Source organism: Magnolia sinica, chromosome 18 (genome assembly GCF_029962835.1).
Source record: "Magnolia sinica isolate HGM2019 chromosome 18, MsV1, whole genome shotgun sequence".
NCBI classification, from domain to species: Eukaryota; Viridiplantae; Streptophyta; class Magnoliopsida; order Magnoliales; family Magnoliaceae; genus Magnolia; species Magnolia sinica.
Window position 1 is genome coordinate 46,624,052 of NC_080590.1, and position 16,511 is coordinate 46,640,562.

Consider the following 16,511-nt stretch of genomic DNA (forward strand, 5'->3'; position numbering starts at 1 on the left):
TCCATGTTGTCCATGCATTTTTCAAGATTATTTTATGATGTGAGACTAAAATTGAGTTAAATCCAAATCTCAAGTCGACTACTTCACATGAAACAACGTTGATTGGACATTCACCATTAGAAACTTCTTGGAGGCCACAAACATTTTCTTATAGTGTGGTCCACATGAGATTTAGATGTGCCTTATTTTTTGGGAGTAAGCCCTAAAATGATATGGAAAAATGAACATCCAATGTGGATAAAATGCATACATCATGGTGGGACCCTAGGAGCACGGACCACTAGATCTATGAAGTATCATACCATGGAAAGTATTTGCATTTCCCTCCTTCAACTAGAAATGAAACTAGAAATCAATTGATCATTCACTTTTGAAATCAAACAGAGAAAATAATAGGGGTAAAATAGAGAAAATTCATACCATTTACAATGGTAAGTAATGATTATTTAGTTGCATACTTTTACAGATAGTAAATTGGAAATAAACCGACTCTTACATGCTCATTTACTCTCATATCATTTTATTTCTATACATTTACTCTCATCCAAATGCATCTCAAATATCATTTACCTCAATTTATTGCAAATTCTCCTGATTTACCTCCATTTACTCCTATTTAAATGGCCCCTGTATGAAAACACATTGATCATATTAATATGTGAGTGGATTAGGTGTGGCCCTAACCATTGGGCCCACCTTGATGTGTGTAGTATATCCATGCTATCCATTCGTTTTTTGAGATCATTTTACGGCATGAGACAAAAAAAATGAAGTAGATCCAAATCTTAGAGGGACCATGCTATAGGAAATAGTGGTTATTGACCATTAAAAACTTCTTGTGAGTCATAAATTAATGGATCAAGCTGATATCTATTTTTCCCTTCATCTAGGTCTTAATGACCTTATCAAAAGGTTATATGGCAAATAAACATTACACTGAGCCTAAAAAAGTTTTAATAGCAAGCGTTCAATCACCGTTGTTTCCTAGTGTGGTCCATCCAATACATTTATCTTCTTTGTTGTTCGCCTCATGCCTTGAAATGATCTGGCAAAACGGATAGACAACATGAATATACTAAACATACATCAAGGTGGGCCCATGTCCAGGGCCACATCTAATTCGCTCCAATTCCTATAGTCATCGCATTGATGGCTTGGAAAATCAGACGTTATGAAATGAGAGACTAATATTTGCAGTAGGTTTGATATTCCACGTGCATTTGGGAGCTATAAACAACCACACACAGGCACATCCACACACGGGCACATATTTCACAATCTGACATGCGTATGAGATGTTGGCTTTCCATCACATGCGCTACACTTTAAGCAGAAGATTTAAATGCATGTTTGGATAGAAATTGCATCCCAATTGTCGTAAAAATGGGATGATTAAAATTATATTATTGAACTCTTAGAAAGGATGGTAATTTGACCAACAATTTCTATACATGGATATGTGTGGTAAAATTATAATAATAATACTTTCACATTATTGAAATGTCTAATCAATAAGAAAAATACACTAATTCAAATATTTGGATAGGAGATTTCCACTATAGTGATTATAAATTCCTTTTTAAATTTCTTATTACCATTGCATTTGATTGTCGAATCACATAAATAAACATTGTAAAAAAAAGAAAAGTAATTAATGACAATACTTTTATATTACAATGCTAATGTAATTTGCAACACATTTCATTTTTCATGTATTTTTGTCCATGTGTAGAAAGTGTAGTTCTCAACTAGTCAAATTAGCAAGGATTACTAGTTTCCATGGTAAGGTAGGAAAAAAAAAGTTGCAATGAGTACAATTCCTTTACCATATAACATTTGTATTTGACTACTGATTTTTTATGTTGAGTTTGTTGACAGTAGAATTATAATGGTGACATTTTTTTTCATTAACATCGAATCATTATATCCATATATTATGTCATTGTTTATATTCAAGATCTTTGTTAATAATACTATAAGAAGTGTATAGATTATAAATTTCTTTACCAATCTCATAAATGCATGTATATTTGGCTTACAGTTCCCTTATTTGATTTGTTGATAGTAAAAATTTAACGAGGGTACTTTTCCATTTGGGGCTGTTTGTATTTCCAATCATACCGATAAGTGGCTACTAACAAGTAATGTATGTTAGTGTAATTTACTTGTAATGATGATGAGCTCATGCTGTTTGTTTTATCCATGAATTATTATAAGGTAATTTTTTTAATAAAAAGTTACAATGATTATAATTTTCTTTCTTTTTACTGCGTTAGGCAATTTACTATTCATTTTATGCAGTAATTATTGTATTAACAAGCATCATTCAAAGTTAATGATAGCTAATTTACTTATAATTACAAAGGAAATTGGAAAAATAAGTGGCCCTTGCACTACTGAGTAACCAACCAAACAAACAAACAAATAGGCTTCGCAGCATGACAAGTGGCACAAATTTAATGGACCGTTCAGATTGATGGATGGTCGTTTCCTATCCAACCCAGCACATCGTATCAAAATATCCAAAAAGTCAGGTCTGGTTCGGTGTATTGAAAATCAAAGTTAAAAATTAAAAATAAAGAAAGTATTGGTAGCAATGATAGAGGATGCTGCTGCAGAGATAAAATACACTTAGTCCGCGGATTACTGAAGGGAAATCATAGTCTTTGATCTGAAAGGTGTGGATTGGAGTAAGACCCACTTCAGAAAGGTAGGCCCCACCATGGATAAGCTATGGCCAGGCCTATCCAATGATCTTAACAATGTAACTAGTCGGTCCATTGGATGATCTCACCTTCCATAGATCCAACGCATAGGATCGTTTCAAGAATTCATACTTTTACCAAGACCTATCCGTGGTGGGGTCCACCTGATGAACGTTTCCAACCATCCACATCGATGTCCGACTAACCGACTGCGAATTCTTGGGCTTTTTTGCTGTTTGTAGTCCGCGGAGTACGTGAATAGCAGAGAAACAAAAGGGAAGAAGATAACGCATCTTACCGAAGACCTCATCAGACGCAACCAACCGTCCACGTCTCTAGTCGTGACGACTTCTACGACTAACCAATGGAAAATACCCACGTGTTGCGGTGTCAGGAGACCTACTGCCACGCTGGCATTTACACCGTCCACTCTCCACTATATGCGACCTGCCCTGAAGTTGCCTACCGGAATTGGGGAGTTATACCATCCGACTGCGCCCTCCGCCACGTTTCTCTTCCACACGTGTGAGTCCACTCGTGGGACCCACACGCACTAGCACGCTACTCTCTTCCGCCTCTTTATAAACCCTCCCTCCTCCCTTCTTCAGTCTCAGCCGTAGTCTCTCTCTCTCTCTCTCTCTCTCTCTCTCTCTCATGTCTTTCCAAATTTAGTAGTTTTCTGCATTTTTGCTATAGAAGCCACTAAGTTTTGATAGATTCATCCAAAAAACACGACTTTTGTGTAGTTGTTTCACTACAACCACAAAATATTTATACGAAGTTCACCATTTCACTAACTCAATACCAACATCACTTACATCACTACCGTTGAATTGAGTGGGCCATTTGCAATCCATCACAGGCAGATGGGGAACGTTGATCTCGTCTACCCCACCGCACCGACGGTGGAGTGTGCACACCGTGTTGCAATCCCTCCATCCCAACCCTTTTTCAGCTCCCTCAAATCCTCCCTCAAAGAGACTTTCTTCCCAGATGATCCCCTCCGTCAATTCAAGAACCAGCCAGTTTCAAGGAGGCTGGTACTCGGCCTCCAGTACTTCATGCCCATCCTTGAGTGGGCCCCACGCTACACTTTCGACTTCTTCAAGTCGGATCTTGTCTCCGGCATCACAATTGCCAGTCTTGCTATACCTCAAGGCATCAGCTACGCCAAGCTAGCCAATCTCCCGCCCATCCTTGGTTTATGTAAGTGGGTGGTATTTTATTTTATTTTGTAGAAATGAAGTGGGTCTTTGGTGGATTGTAACGGTCTCTGGTTTTGATTTCGATCTTTCATGAATTGGCAATGTAGATTCGAGCTTCGTACCTCCTTTGGTTTATGCAATGATGGGGAGTTCAAGAGATTTGGCGGTGGGGACTGTTGCAGTTGCATCGCTTCTTATGGCGTCGATGCTGGGGAAAGAGGTGTCGGCGATTGAAAACCCGAAGCTGTATATGCACCTTGCTTTCACTGCTACTTTCTTTGCTGGGGTGTTTCAAGCTGCTTTGGGTTTCTTGAGGTTAGTATTATAAGATCATGAAAGCAATAAAAATGAAAGAAAGGAAAAAAAAAAAGAATAAAATTGGAGGTGGATCTTTTCTTTTTGTTGATTTTTGGAAGAAGAAGTAGAAGAGAAGAAGAAAATGATGATGATGATAGTGATGAAATGAGAGAGAGAGAGAGAGAGAGAGAGAGAGAGAGAGAGAGAGAGATGATTTTTGAAATTTCTACTATCCAATTCAAAATTACACACATACCAAAAAAAAAAGGGTGCTATTTTTATTAATTTTCTTGCTTTTTTAAAACCCGATTATCAAAATTCATCAACTTGAAAATTTTAGTTTAAAAAGTGCTTTATTTATTTATTTTATTTATTTTTCGTGGGTAATGAAATGTTTGAAAGTTTGGTTATTATCATGGGGTGCATTTGTATGTAATATTTTAATAAACATTTTCTAATGTGTGTTTAAACAGGCTTGGATTTATAGTAGATTTCCTTTCACATGCAACCATAGTGGGTTTCATGGCTGGAGCTGCTACGGTTGTTTGTCTACAACAGCTCAAAGGGATCCTTGGCCTCCAACATTTCACTACTGGAACTGACCTGGTCTCTGTCATGCGTTCCGTCTTCACCCAAACACATCAGGTAATTTTTTTTTTTTTTTTTTTTAAATATTCAAAACCCAAAAATGCCATCACCCCTTCTCAAGAAAATCTGACCCAAAAATAAAAAATAAAAAATTGTCTTGTGTTATTTCATCGATGATCAGAGGCTTTTCAGATGAAATTTTGTGGGGCCACCTTGCTTTCTCTCACTTCCCATTCTGAGAGAGAGAAAAAAAAAATTCTCCCTTTTCGACTTCTCAAGAGATACATCACAACCTGTACTACAAAAATTGATTGATAAAAAAAATGATTTTACTTTTCAAATAATTCCCTCAATTGATTTTTCTTTGAAAATTTATAAACAATGGGGTCATGTTTCAGTGATCCAAACCATTTCTGAGTGAACTCACCATGAATATTGGTTTCCCAATATATTGGATCACCTAACTCCTTTCCTGACCGTTGTTTAGTGAGTCCTTAATGGAAAGTTTAGGATATTCCTATCTTAAAGATTTTTGAGCCAGCTAAGATCTGCTATGTATTTTATCATATCAACGGTTTGGATCGCCAAACATAGCCCAAGATCATCAGGACTAATGTTTTAACAAGGTTTACATTTTGGGTATCTTTCAAATAAAAAATGGAAAAGGGAGAGCCTTTTCCTTGATAGAGGATCTTCCTTTAAGTAATCATGTTTGTTTAAGTGGTAACATGAAAAACGTTTTTTGGGGTTAATGATAATGATTTGATTATTTCGAAATCTTCGTTTTTTTTTTCTTTTTAATTATTAGAACTAATAGTTTTTGGTGGATGTTGCAGTGGAAATGGGAAAGTGTTGTATTGGGCTGTTGCTTCCTCTTCTATCTCCTCCTCACCCGCTACTTGGTAAGTTCATCCACACCATACACGTGGCAAACACTCATAGCTTTTTTATATGGTGGGCTACCACCTGGATGACCGGTGGATAAATAATTAAAAAAAAGAAAAAAAAATGTGATTTGGCTACTCTAACCATCAAGTTACTGGTCACCTTTTTTAGGCCACTGATCGAGTGGTTTCCACCATTCAATTCCATTCTATTTTTGGGACATGGCCCATCCAACTGGCACCCCACTAAATCAATGTCTCTGATGACGACAGTGATAATTTCAGCATGTACAGTTGAGATGTTTCGGCGGGTTCTTTTTATTATTTTTCCTCAAAAAGAAAACTGTATTATATTACAAATAGAGGTTGGCTAGTTGCAAGTGCCACAGCCACACAAGCTAACCCAGCATGCCTGTAAGAAATCTGAACCATTCATCAGATGAGAAAATCAGATGGTCAACAATCAAGTAGGCCAGACACTTAGAAAAATAAAGGAAGGACCGATCATAACCGTTCATTTGTGTTGTTCATATGCGGCCCACCTAATGATTTACCTGTCCACTCTTTTGATCAATCAAATCATCAAAGCCACTTTGGTCCCACCTGATAAACGGCACGGATGAACTACACATATGCCAGATTCAAACAAGGTAGACTCCCATGTGGTGCTGGCAAACCTCTACAAATAATAAAAATATATAAACCCATTTTTTATTGAAAAAAAAACAAGAAACCTGACTTGGGTTGCCACCTTTTTCTGCAACGGAAATAAATTTCTGTCGGGATTTAGGATTTTGGTGTAAGATAATACAATGGAAGGGCTGTTTTTTCTTGTCATCTAGTCTCATGCTTTCACCAGCAGCTGCAGCTGAAAAAAACAGTACTCCAAGTGGCTTTTCTAAATAAATAGACTGATGGCTCGCATGGTTTTTTTTTTTTTGGCTCATACTGAATAAAATGGTTTTTTGGAAACCTGGTTTTTACCACTTTCCTATCTGTTGCAGTTGAAACATGACAGCAAAACACATTCTTCATTCTTCTAACGTAATAATACACTGATTTGATTTGATTTGATTGATTTATTTATTTTTTCTGGCTTTCTTCCAAGAACGACATGTTTTCTTTTTCTCATGGCATGAATTTTTCAGTGTTAGGTGGAATTTCATGCACCTGGGTTTTGAATTTTACCTTACTTTTTTATATCCTGACATTATTCCATGCAAATTCCTCAGTGGATTGAGGTGGGACCACCTACCATCAGGACCATTAGATGCCAAGGTCCCATGTATATTTCTTATGGGTCAAAAATCACATTGATTGGATGATCGAAGCCATCTGATTAAGGTCCTGCAAAATGAACGGTGGGAACATGTTTGCTCTCGCTGTTCATTTGCATGCCTTTAATTTGATGGTCCTGATCATCAATTCAAGTTGATTTTGGACCACAACCAATCATCAGTGGATCCATCTTATCCAACGGTCAGTAGCTACCATGATGGGCCTACCTTGGGACTACAAAGGAATTCGCAGCCATTCGTACCGGATCATTATAGATGGCAGAATACTACGTTGTTATGTTAAAAATGCTAAACCCACTCGCGCGAAGAGAAACTAAACAAGCTATTGGCCACATATGTGCTGACGTGGCACATGTTTGCGATTCTACACATGTGGCCCACCTGATGAGCGAACCAGCCTGATTTTTAGGCCACCATGAACATGTAGTACATAAATAAATTTCAACGGTTTGATCCTAATAATGTATTTTTGTATGTTTGTAAATACGTGCAGAGCAAAAGACGACCCAAGTTCTTTTGGATTTCAGCAGCGGCACCTCTCACATCAGTTATTTTAGGTAGCCTTCTTGTCTACCTCACCCATGCCGAGAAGCACGGCGTTCAAGTGGTTAGTAGTCATTTCTCTTTCCTTGGAGTTTGGACAATTCAATATTGATGGGCCACCAACCAATATCACCCATTGGATGCTTCTAATTATTCAATACAATTTCATAGGTTATTTAATAGTCACATTTTTGAGCTATAGCTTACCTGAAAGATGCGACTTGAATCTCATCCGGTTTACAGGGTTCCTGTAAACCTAAGTTTTGTGGGCCCATCATAAAACGATTATTTCATCATCTTAATTCTACACAACGAAAATATGAAATGGATTATTTAAAACTTAGATAAATTACATCACAAGAAATAGTGAAAATTGAGCATCTACCATTCAAACCTTCTCCCAAGCAACATAAACTTGTATCATGATAATAATTTTGTTTTTGCTTCACGGTGCTAAGAATCACCATGTGTATGAGTTAGATCACACATGGCGGGCCATCGTACTTGAAATTTGGATTACATCACCTTAAACAAGTTCATGTCCTAAAATGAGATAGCAAAATGGATGGATATCATGAATTCATGATAACCTTGAGTTTTAAAGTGCCCATCATGTCATTTATGTTACATCCACTCTGTCCCACTTAAGGCATGTTGGGTAATTGTGAAAGCATACAAAGATAAATCAAGCAAATACTTCAATTACATAACTAAGCTCAAACTCAAACAAATTGAATTTTATATGAAAAAATCCATGCGAAAAAAAATTCGACAAATTCTGTTATTTACATATTTAAAGGATGACTCAAATATTAAATGGCCCACCTGAATTGGACTACCTATTGAATGGACCACAACACCAAACAATGGGCCATCCAAGGGACAATTCATATAGATTGAGAAATGCACCTAAATTTAGGCAGCTTATTGCCTTCTTATCTAGGTCAATTTTAGAGAATTGAAATCAACACCCACCCACCAAGACTAATTTCCATGCACCTTTTTTTCCCTCTTGGGAAGTGAAATTGTATATTTATGTACTGGTTCCAATTCCTAAAATGAAAAATGGGGTGTAGGAAAATCAAAACGTGGGGGTGTGAATGTCATCTCATTTTTCCTTCAATTGATTGGTTTATATTCTTTTGCAGATTGGACACTTGAAGAAAGGCTTAAATCCCCCATCTTTGACGGATTTGAACTTTTCATCCCCATACCTTTCCATAGCCCTTAAAACCGGCATCATCACTGGCGTCATTGCTCTTGCTGTAAGTGGGTTCTTCCCTTCCATTTGCTATCATGCGCTAGTGGGGCACAGCAATCCCCTTAAAATAAATAAATAAATAAAAGCATATAAAGAAAAGAAACATTAGAGTATATTTGCAAATCTTTTTGGTGTTATTAGTATCTTTTCACGTGGGTAATGGGCGTGAATCTTTTCAACCCAAAAACTAATACATGTGTGGCCCACCTTGCAATATCATTCATGTACCCACTTTGATTGATCATGACCATTAGACTCGGGCTCCATGGGACATCGACTGTTGTTTGGAATTCTCCATTACTATTGGATGGTTGGGATCATCTGATAGGGGAGACATTAGAACATGGGTGGTCCCATTTTGTTACTAACCAAAAGATGGGCCCCATCTGTACCATGGAGTGTCATACTATATACCTTTGTTTGTTATCAGTCCATTCTATCTTTCTTGCGTGATAGCGAATGTAGTGATTTAATGAAGAAGCTGGAGGTAGGAATACATATGTGGCCTCTAGGTGACTGATAGGTGATAGTTGCCCCCTTTCTTTTCTTTCTAGAAAAAATTTCGTACCACACACGGCATTATAAAGCTTACACGTGGTACATAAGTAATTTAAGCTAAGATGCTAGAATACAAGACTTCCCTGTAACTCTGACGTAATCTAATAAAGACATTTTGTACGCCGGCATTAGAAATATTAGTTTTGATTCATATAACTTAGGTTACAAGCAATTCGTATACGTTGAGTTAAACCATCCAAACTAAGGTCAATCATCTATCATAATTACAATGGTTTGATTTCTTACTTGGATAATTAGGGGAAGTTTGAGATGATAAGTAGTTGATGGTCTGAATTCAATAAACAAATGTCTATCTATCAGAGCTTAGAATTGACTATTTAATCTGATTTTGGAGGTGATGAACCATCCATATAGACCTGGGAATTTGGACGGTTTAATTTAATTTATTTTTTATATTTTTTATTTACCGTGGTCCACTTTGATTCAGGAGGGGTTTTTGTTTTCCTATATGTATGGTATTTTTGTGACTAAGTCTGGTCTTTGGTTGTTGTCACAGGAAGGAATAGCTGTGGGAAGAAGTTTTGCAATGTTCAAAAACTACCACATTGATGGGAATAAAGAAATGATTGCTTTTGGGATGATGAACATTGCTGGCTCCTGCACTTCATGTTACTTGACCACAGGTCTGTTTTTCTTACCCACACAAACTGTCTCTTAGACTACAAAATGACCAAAGTACCCTTCTACTGAATGTCTCTGTGGGTCATTTGGGCTTGGGTTCTATTTTAGGGCCAACAATAGTATCAAGCTGTTAAGCATGATTTTTGGGCTGAAGATACAAATGGGCTGGACTTGGATTGACCTTGGTCCATCCCGAGCCCTTGATCATCGTAAGTGGTAGGCGTAGAATGGGCCCATTGGCCTAAAGATCTGACCCAATCATTGCAAGATTGTGGACCCAGATGGCCCGCTGCTAGGCCTGTTTCTTTCTGAGTTCTCCCAATCTTGGTCATTGAGATGGTTGGTCCTAGATTTTTACTTTTCATTTTATTTTTATTTTTATTTTTTATTTTTTCACTTTTCATATATTATTTGACCATACTGACAAAGATGAGCAAATTGGAATTTTAGGGCCATTTTCGCGATCTGCGGTGAACTACAATGCCGGATGCAAGACGGCGGTTTCCAACATGGTGATGGCGATGGCTGTGATGATAACACTGTTGTTCCTCACACCTTTGTTCCATTACACTCCCTTAGTGGTGCTCTCCTCCATCATCATCTCTGCCATGCTCGGCCTTATCGATTACGAGGCTGCATTGCATCTTTGGCAAGTTGATAAAATCGACTTCTGCGTCTGCATGGGCGCGTATCTTGGTGTCGTCTTCGGCAGTGTCGAGATAGGCCTAGTCATCGCGGTATGTGATCTAGTCCAACAACAACCTAAGTTTCAAGATGTAGTCCTTTGAATAACACTACCAGTTGATGTAGCACTGAGTCACACAAACGAGTCAATCACTGCCAAAGCTTGACTCGGATCAAGACTCAGTTCTGAGTTAAAATGGTGACTTGGGTTTCTCAAGACATACCTAAAAATACCAAATTGAGAGCATTTATATCACAATAACCTTTCAAAACTCGTGACTGAGTTCCGAGTTGACTCAGTTGGTAGCCCTCACCGAGTTACTTATCACCTTAACCACTAGCCCAAATTGCTCAACCCTTGTGTGTACGTTGATATTGATTCAGGTTGCAATATCCATTCTTCGAGTCCTTTTGTTCGTCGCAAGGCCGAGGACTTCTGTTCTTGGCAACATCCCCAACTCCATGATCTACAGAAATGTCGATCAGTACCCAGACGCTAATAGCATTCCTGGGATTCTCATCCTGCAAATCGATGCTCCGATCTACTTTGCCAACTCTGGCTACTTGAGAGAAAGGTACATGATCCAATAATCATGATATATATAACTAAAGGCCTCCTTGTTCTTTCATAGTTCTAAAACTGGTGACTCAGCTCAAAGTATGCCGAGTCAACTCGACTCAACAAGATTTCGAGCCGAGTCACCAGGGAATTGGGTCACAAGGGTGACTTGGCCTGAATTACTGTGCTAGCATATTCATTTTTTTAAAAAACTTTTCGGGTTCAGAATCTCGAGGTGGATCGACGATGAGGAAGACAGGCTTAAACAATCAGGAGAGAGCAGCTTACAGTATATCATCTTAGATTTTAGCGGTTAGTAATTACATAAACATAGCAACCAGATGATTTTATATTGTCTATGTCAAAACTCATGATCGTCTTCACATGTAAGGATGGTTGGACAGTTAAACCTTTTCTCGTCTTGGGTCCCAGGTAGGACAAGGGAATAAATTTTTGCCATGATTATGGTTACTGAAAGGAAAATTTTCAGTGGCTGACATTCAACTCATTTTCAAGACCATTGTCGGATATTTGTCCATCCGCTCGAACCTTCTCTCAATGTGGGACCCATGAGCTGACACATGCTGGTGATCCTGAGTCGCGACATAAGAAAAACAATCTCCACAATCTTCTTTTTATTTTCCTTCTTGTTCTAACTCTCACATGTGGCATTTTGGACAACAGCTGTCGGCAGCATTGACACGAGTGGCATTAGCATGCTTGAGGAGGTCAAGAAGATCGTTGATAGAAGGGGGCTTAAGGTACTTATCACCCTAAGTGATTTCCTTAATTAATATTCTTTTCATTGGCTATTCTTTTTTATGATGTGGCCCACTTAATAATTAAATCGATTCATTTTTTAGAGGATTTTATTTTCATGATAGTATAATCTTGTTGGACGGATTAGATGTCATACACATTTTCTTAAATCATTTATTAAAGCTGACTCTTACATGCATGCATTTTCGTTCTTTGATTTTTCAGCTCGTATTGGCCAACCCAGGAAGTGTGGTCATGAAGAAGCTCGACCGTTCCAAGTTCATTGACCTCATTGGCCAGGAGTGGATCTATCTGACCGTTGGCGAGGCGGTTGGCGCATGCAATTTCATGCTTCACACGTGCAAACCTGGAGCCACAAACGTGGACGTAGATGCACACGCACGTGAGAACATTGTCTGAAGGAGTAGCTTAATGCTCCACACGTGCAAGCAGGATGGTTCGATGGATGCACGTGACAACATTGCATCAGAGTACATAGTAAAAGGTCTACAAACTACAGATGTAAATCGAGCCTGAGTTTTCCACGATCGAGTTGTTGGCACGTGTCTCCAGCCAATGTAAGAGAGCCACGTGTCCCGACCGAATGGAAGGCAAATAAGCCCGAATGCAGCCTCCTTTTAAAAAGGTAGAAAATGGAGGCTTTTCATATAATCTTTGTAATCTAGAGAGAGCATATATAGATGGAAAGTTGGAAAATAACCCTTCATTTTATGGTGGCCTTTTGTGGGGTCCACTCGTTTCATGATTGCAGTCCATTCATTTGGTGTGTTTGATGGGACGTACGCTTTTTATGTTTGTGGTCCACCAACATGTGGTGGAAGTACTGCCAACAGTGACGTCTTGGGCACGTGTGGGCCACCACTCACATGGGTCGGTGAAATAATCCAAGATTTTAAAAAATAAAAATAAAAATTCCAAGGACAGTTTGATTCGATTCTAAGCGTTTGGCGAGTGGAATCCATTTGGAAATGGCCAAAACTAGCAATATCACGTCTTTTCCAATGTTTCAAGGACCAACTAAAGTCTGGTAGATTTTGAAGTATGCCCATCATAGATCAAGCTCTTGCACTTAAATAAAGGGATCATCTCATTAATTTAATATTTACATTTTGATACTTATTTAAATTAACTTTTTATTAAGTTACCTTATTAATTAAATTAATTGTCATAGCAATATTTTTCTCTAAATTCTACCAAATTCCTCTCCATATATCAATCATAGGCTTTTATTTTGTAAACGATGGAGCTATCCCTATACATAAAGAGCCAAGGAAATTTCATTATCTACCTTGTCCATCAGGCATTCTGTCTCTTGTTCGCCTTAGAACCTGAAAATCATGACCATCCAGAACTTTGGTGGGACACACCCATGGAAAAAAGTTTGGATGAGATATCCATCATTTGTAGGGCTCACCATGGTGTTTATATGCCATCCAATCCATTCATTTCGTGTGCCTCATCAAGATGAAAGAGTCGCCCAAAATGAGATCTGGTAAACAATCCTAACCTATGATTTGTAAATAGATGTTTATTTTTTGAAAGGGTATTCTCAATAAAAGAGCAGTTTTGTCATTTATAAAAATAACTCCTAATCTAACTTCTTAGATTTCTCTAAGGAAAGGTATCTTGGTGAAAATTAACCAAAATAATGAGGTGGTTTAATAAAAACCTTTTTTAAGGTATTGGGATGTAATTTCTAGAATGATTAGGTAATGGTTTGTAAAATTCCCTTAAAATAAATAAATAAATAAAATGTAGACCATTGTCCTTTGACGTAGAAGGTGCCAGAAAGGAAAGAGATCATAGCCTTCTTCTCAAGAATAGTCCTTGAATCCATAAGGACATAAAAATCTCTAAAACTGAGAAATAAAATTAATATTATTATTGATGAAAAGATTAAAAAAAATATATTTACACAGCCTTTTGACATGACTTATATAAATTCTACGCAATAAATTTATAAGTTTCTTGAAATAACAACACTTTCCTAAATATATAATAAATTTAGTAAAATAGTGAACAACTTTTAAATTAACTCAAACTTTTTTACATGACTTAAATAAGGATTTTAAACTCCAAAACACCCTTAAAAAAACCTAAACTTACTAAAAGTAACAAATTTTAACTTAAATTTAAAATCAACCTCTAAAAGAACTTATTTTTCTGGAAGACTGTTCAAGTTAATTATAATGGCCTTTGGAATTGACTAGCATGTAGAAGTCATTAATAGAATTTTTTTTATTGGTTAGCATGTTAGTACACACACCCAACTGTTAGCTCTACCTTATTTGGAATTGGCTAGCATGTAGAAATCATTAATAACTTCATAATAACATATTATACACAAAATAGATAAGCAATCGCAAAGCTACAATCTTCAAAAATTATAGTGCATATATACTAGACCCTTGGACTGAACTTTCTATCTGAATATCCTTCGATATTGTCCATTCATGGAATTTTTCCCTCACTTATCCTACATCATACCCTTTCACTTGAAAAGTTAAACTCAACCTTGAGTTTAAAATTCTGGTAGCACCTTACAAAACTCCACCTTTATAGCATGCATGTCTTCTTTGGTACGATAGCAACTTATGGTGAATGCTTACGTGTTAGATTGTATTTCATTCATAAAAGAAGAAACCTAATAGAAACAAAATCTTACCTTCTATTTTGCAATAATAGATTTGTGATTGTGGATTGCTTAATCGTTGATTGTAGAATTCATTCGTCACTCAACTTCTGCCAGTCAAGGTATTGTTGTCATCACTATGGCATTCGATCTATACATTTTGACTGTTGCTGAGAAGGTATAAGGATGCCATCTTTCTTGGGTTCAAGATAACCATGAAAACTTTTCATCTTTTGGGCCATCGAATCATCTATATCTTCCAATTCATCAATTGTTTTTATTGATTCATCTATCAATTGAGGTTTTGACTTAATTGGAACTTTTTCTAGATCATCCATCAATTCACGAGTTAATTAATCTGTGAATCCCTCAAGCACTTTGATCGTATATTCATCAGGAGGCACTCCATCTTGATAGGCCAACTCTTCTTCTTCATTTTCAAGAGGTATTCCTTCATCTGCGAAGTCCACTCTTCTTCTTAATTCTCAAGAGGCACTCCATCTATATAAATCAACTCTTCTTCTTTAACATGCAATTGGTCAACATTTATAACCTTCTATGAGTGAACCTTTCCTCCATAGTTTGTAGGCTATGGTTGGGCATAATTACTTGAGCACAAACAGACCAACCCTGAGGCCTTTTTGACGATCATGATTATATATATTTATGATCCATGACCTAGTTGATTGAACGATCATCATCACTTTTATCTTCTCCATTAACCGTAGAAATTTTTTTTTTGAAAAGCTACCAACTTTTTCTTAGATCATGGTTGATTCCCCAAAACAATGTCCACAAGATTTCACCTCCCCGATCCATTATTAGACACCACGACTGAGGAAAATCTCACTCCATACCAAATAACGTAGCAGGTGCATAAAGAAAAAGAAAATATCATCATTTTCTTCTAAAAAATAATCCTTGAATCCACAAGGAGAGGAAAATCTCTAAAAATAAAAAATCAAAAAATCAAAATGTTGTAATTGATGAAAAAACTAATTAAATAAGGTCTAGTTGCAAAGTTCGTTGATGCGACTTATATAAATACCAAGCCTAAATTCACAACTTGTTCAAAATAATAAAAGTTTTTTAAAATTGTAAACAACTTATAAATTGGTTCAAACTTTCCTATGACTTAAACAAAGACTTCAAATCATCACAGGATTCTTGAAACCCTGAAACACTCTTAAAATAGAGAAGTTAAAGTTATAACAATAATATATTTTACCTTATAACTTAAAATTAATTTTAAAACGACCTACTTTTGAAAAACTATTCAATGATCAATAATAACTTTTAGCATTGGCTGGCATATAATACTCATATATAACTTTTTAATGCCATATTATATATACACCGAAATGAATAATTGATTGCAAAGTCATAGTCATCGGAATCTATAGTTTGCGCCAGACCTTTGGATCGAACTATTTAACACGATTTCTTTCGTTCCTAACCATTCAAGACTTTTCATGACTTATCCTACATCATTTTTCAGATTCACTATCTGAACCATTGATATTATTGGCTGCGATATATATATGGATGACTGATACACTAAAATTTCCAAGGTAGAAAAATCCATTGCTCAATAAATACTCAGATGAGTAAGAGGCCCAAATATTAAAAATTGCATTGATCTTCAAAACTAGGTAGTTTTTGGTACATGAGTCATCCAGCATGAGGCCATCATATGAATGGGTTGGATCCCGGGCTTGTACAACTGAAAACCCAATAATGCCATACAAACTTTGGACAGAGCACCGTATCAACCAACCCATGGTAGGCCACTCATAGCTATCGTTGTCACCAAGGCTAATGGTAGGACGGCATGCAACCTGCTTGTTAGATGTATCCCCTCACATTTGGCCAAGT

General features: G+C 36.9%; 1 protein-coding gene across 4 annotated transcripts; it reads left to right on the forward strand.

Annotated features, from left to right (window-relative positions):
- The first annotated feature begins 3,312 nt into the window (after positions 1–3,312).
- On the forward strand, positions 3,313–12,754 carry LOC131232656 (sulfate transporter 3.1-like). Of its 4 annotated transcripts, XM_058229047.1 has the most exons (12): positions 3,314–3,911; positions 4,018–4,225; positions 4,681–4,852; positions 5,632–5,697; positions 7,471–7,584; positions 8,669–8,785; positions 9,857–9,983; positions 10,432–10,718; positions 11,050–11,240; positions 11,451–11,536; positions 11,909–11,985; positions 12,209–12,754. In XM_058229047.1, the coding sequence occupies exons 1-12, from the start codon at positions 3,572–3,574 to the stop codon at positions 12,401–12,403; spliced, it is 1,980 nt and encodes a 659-aa protein (XP_058085030.1). In that variant the 5' UTR covers positions 3,314–3,571; the 3' UTR covers positions 12,404–12,754. The 4 variants fall into 4 exon arrangements, with proteins under 4 accessions (XP_058085033.1, XP_058085030.1, XP_058085032.1 ...); XM_058229049.1 differs by lacking the exon at positions 8,669–8,785; XM_058229048.1 differs by lacking the exon at positions 5,632–5,697.
- The last annotated feature ends 3,757 nt before the right edge of the window (positions 12,755–16,511 follow it).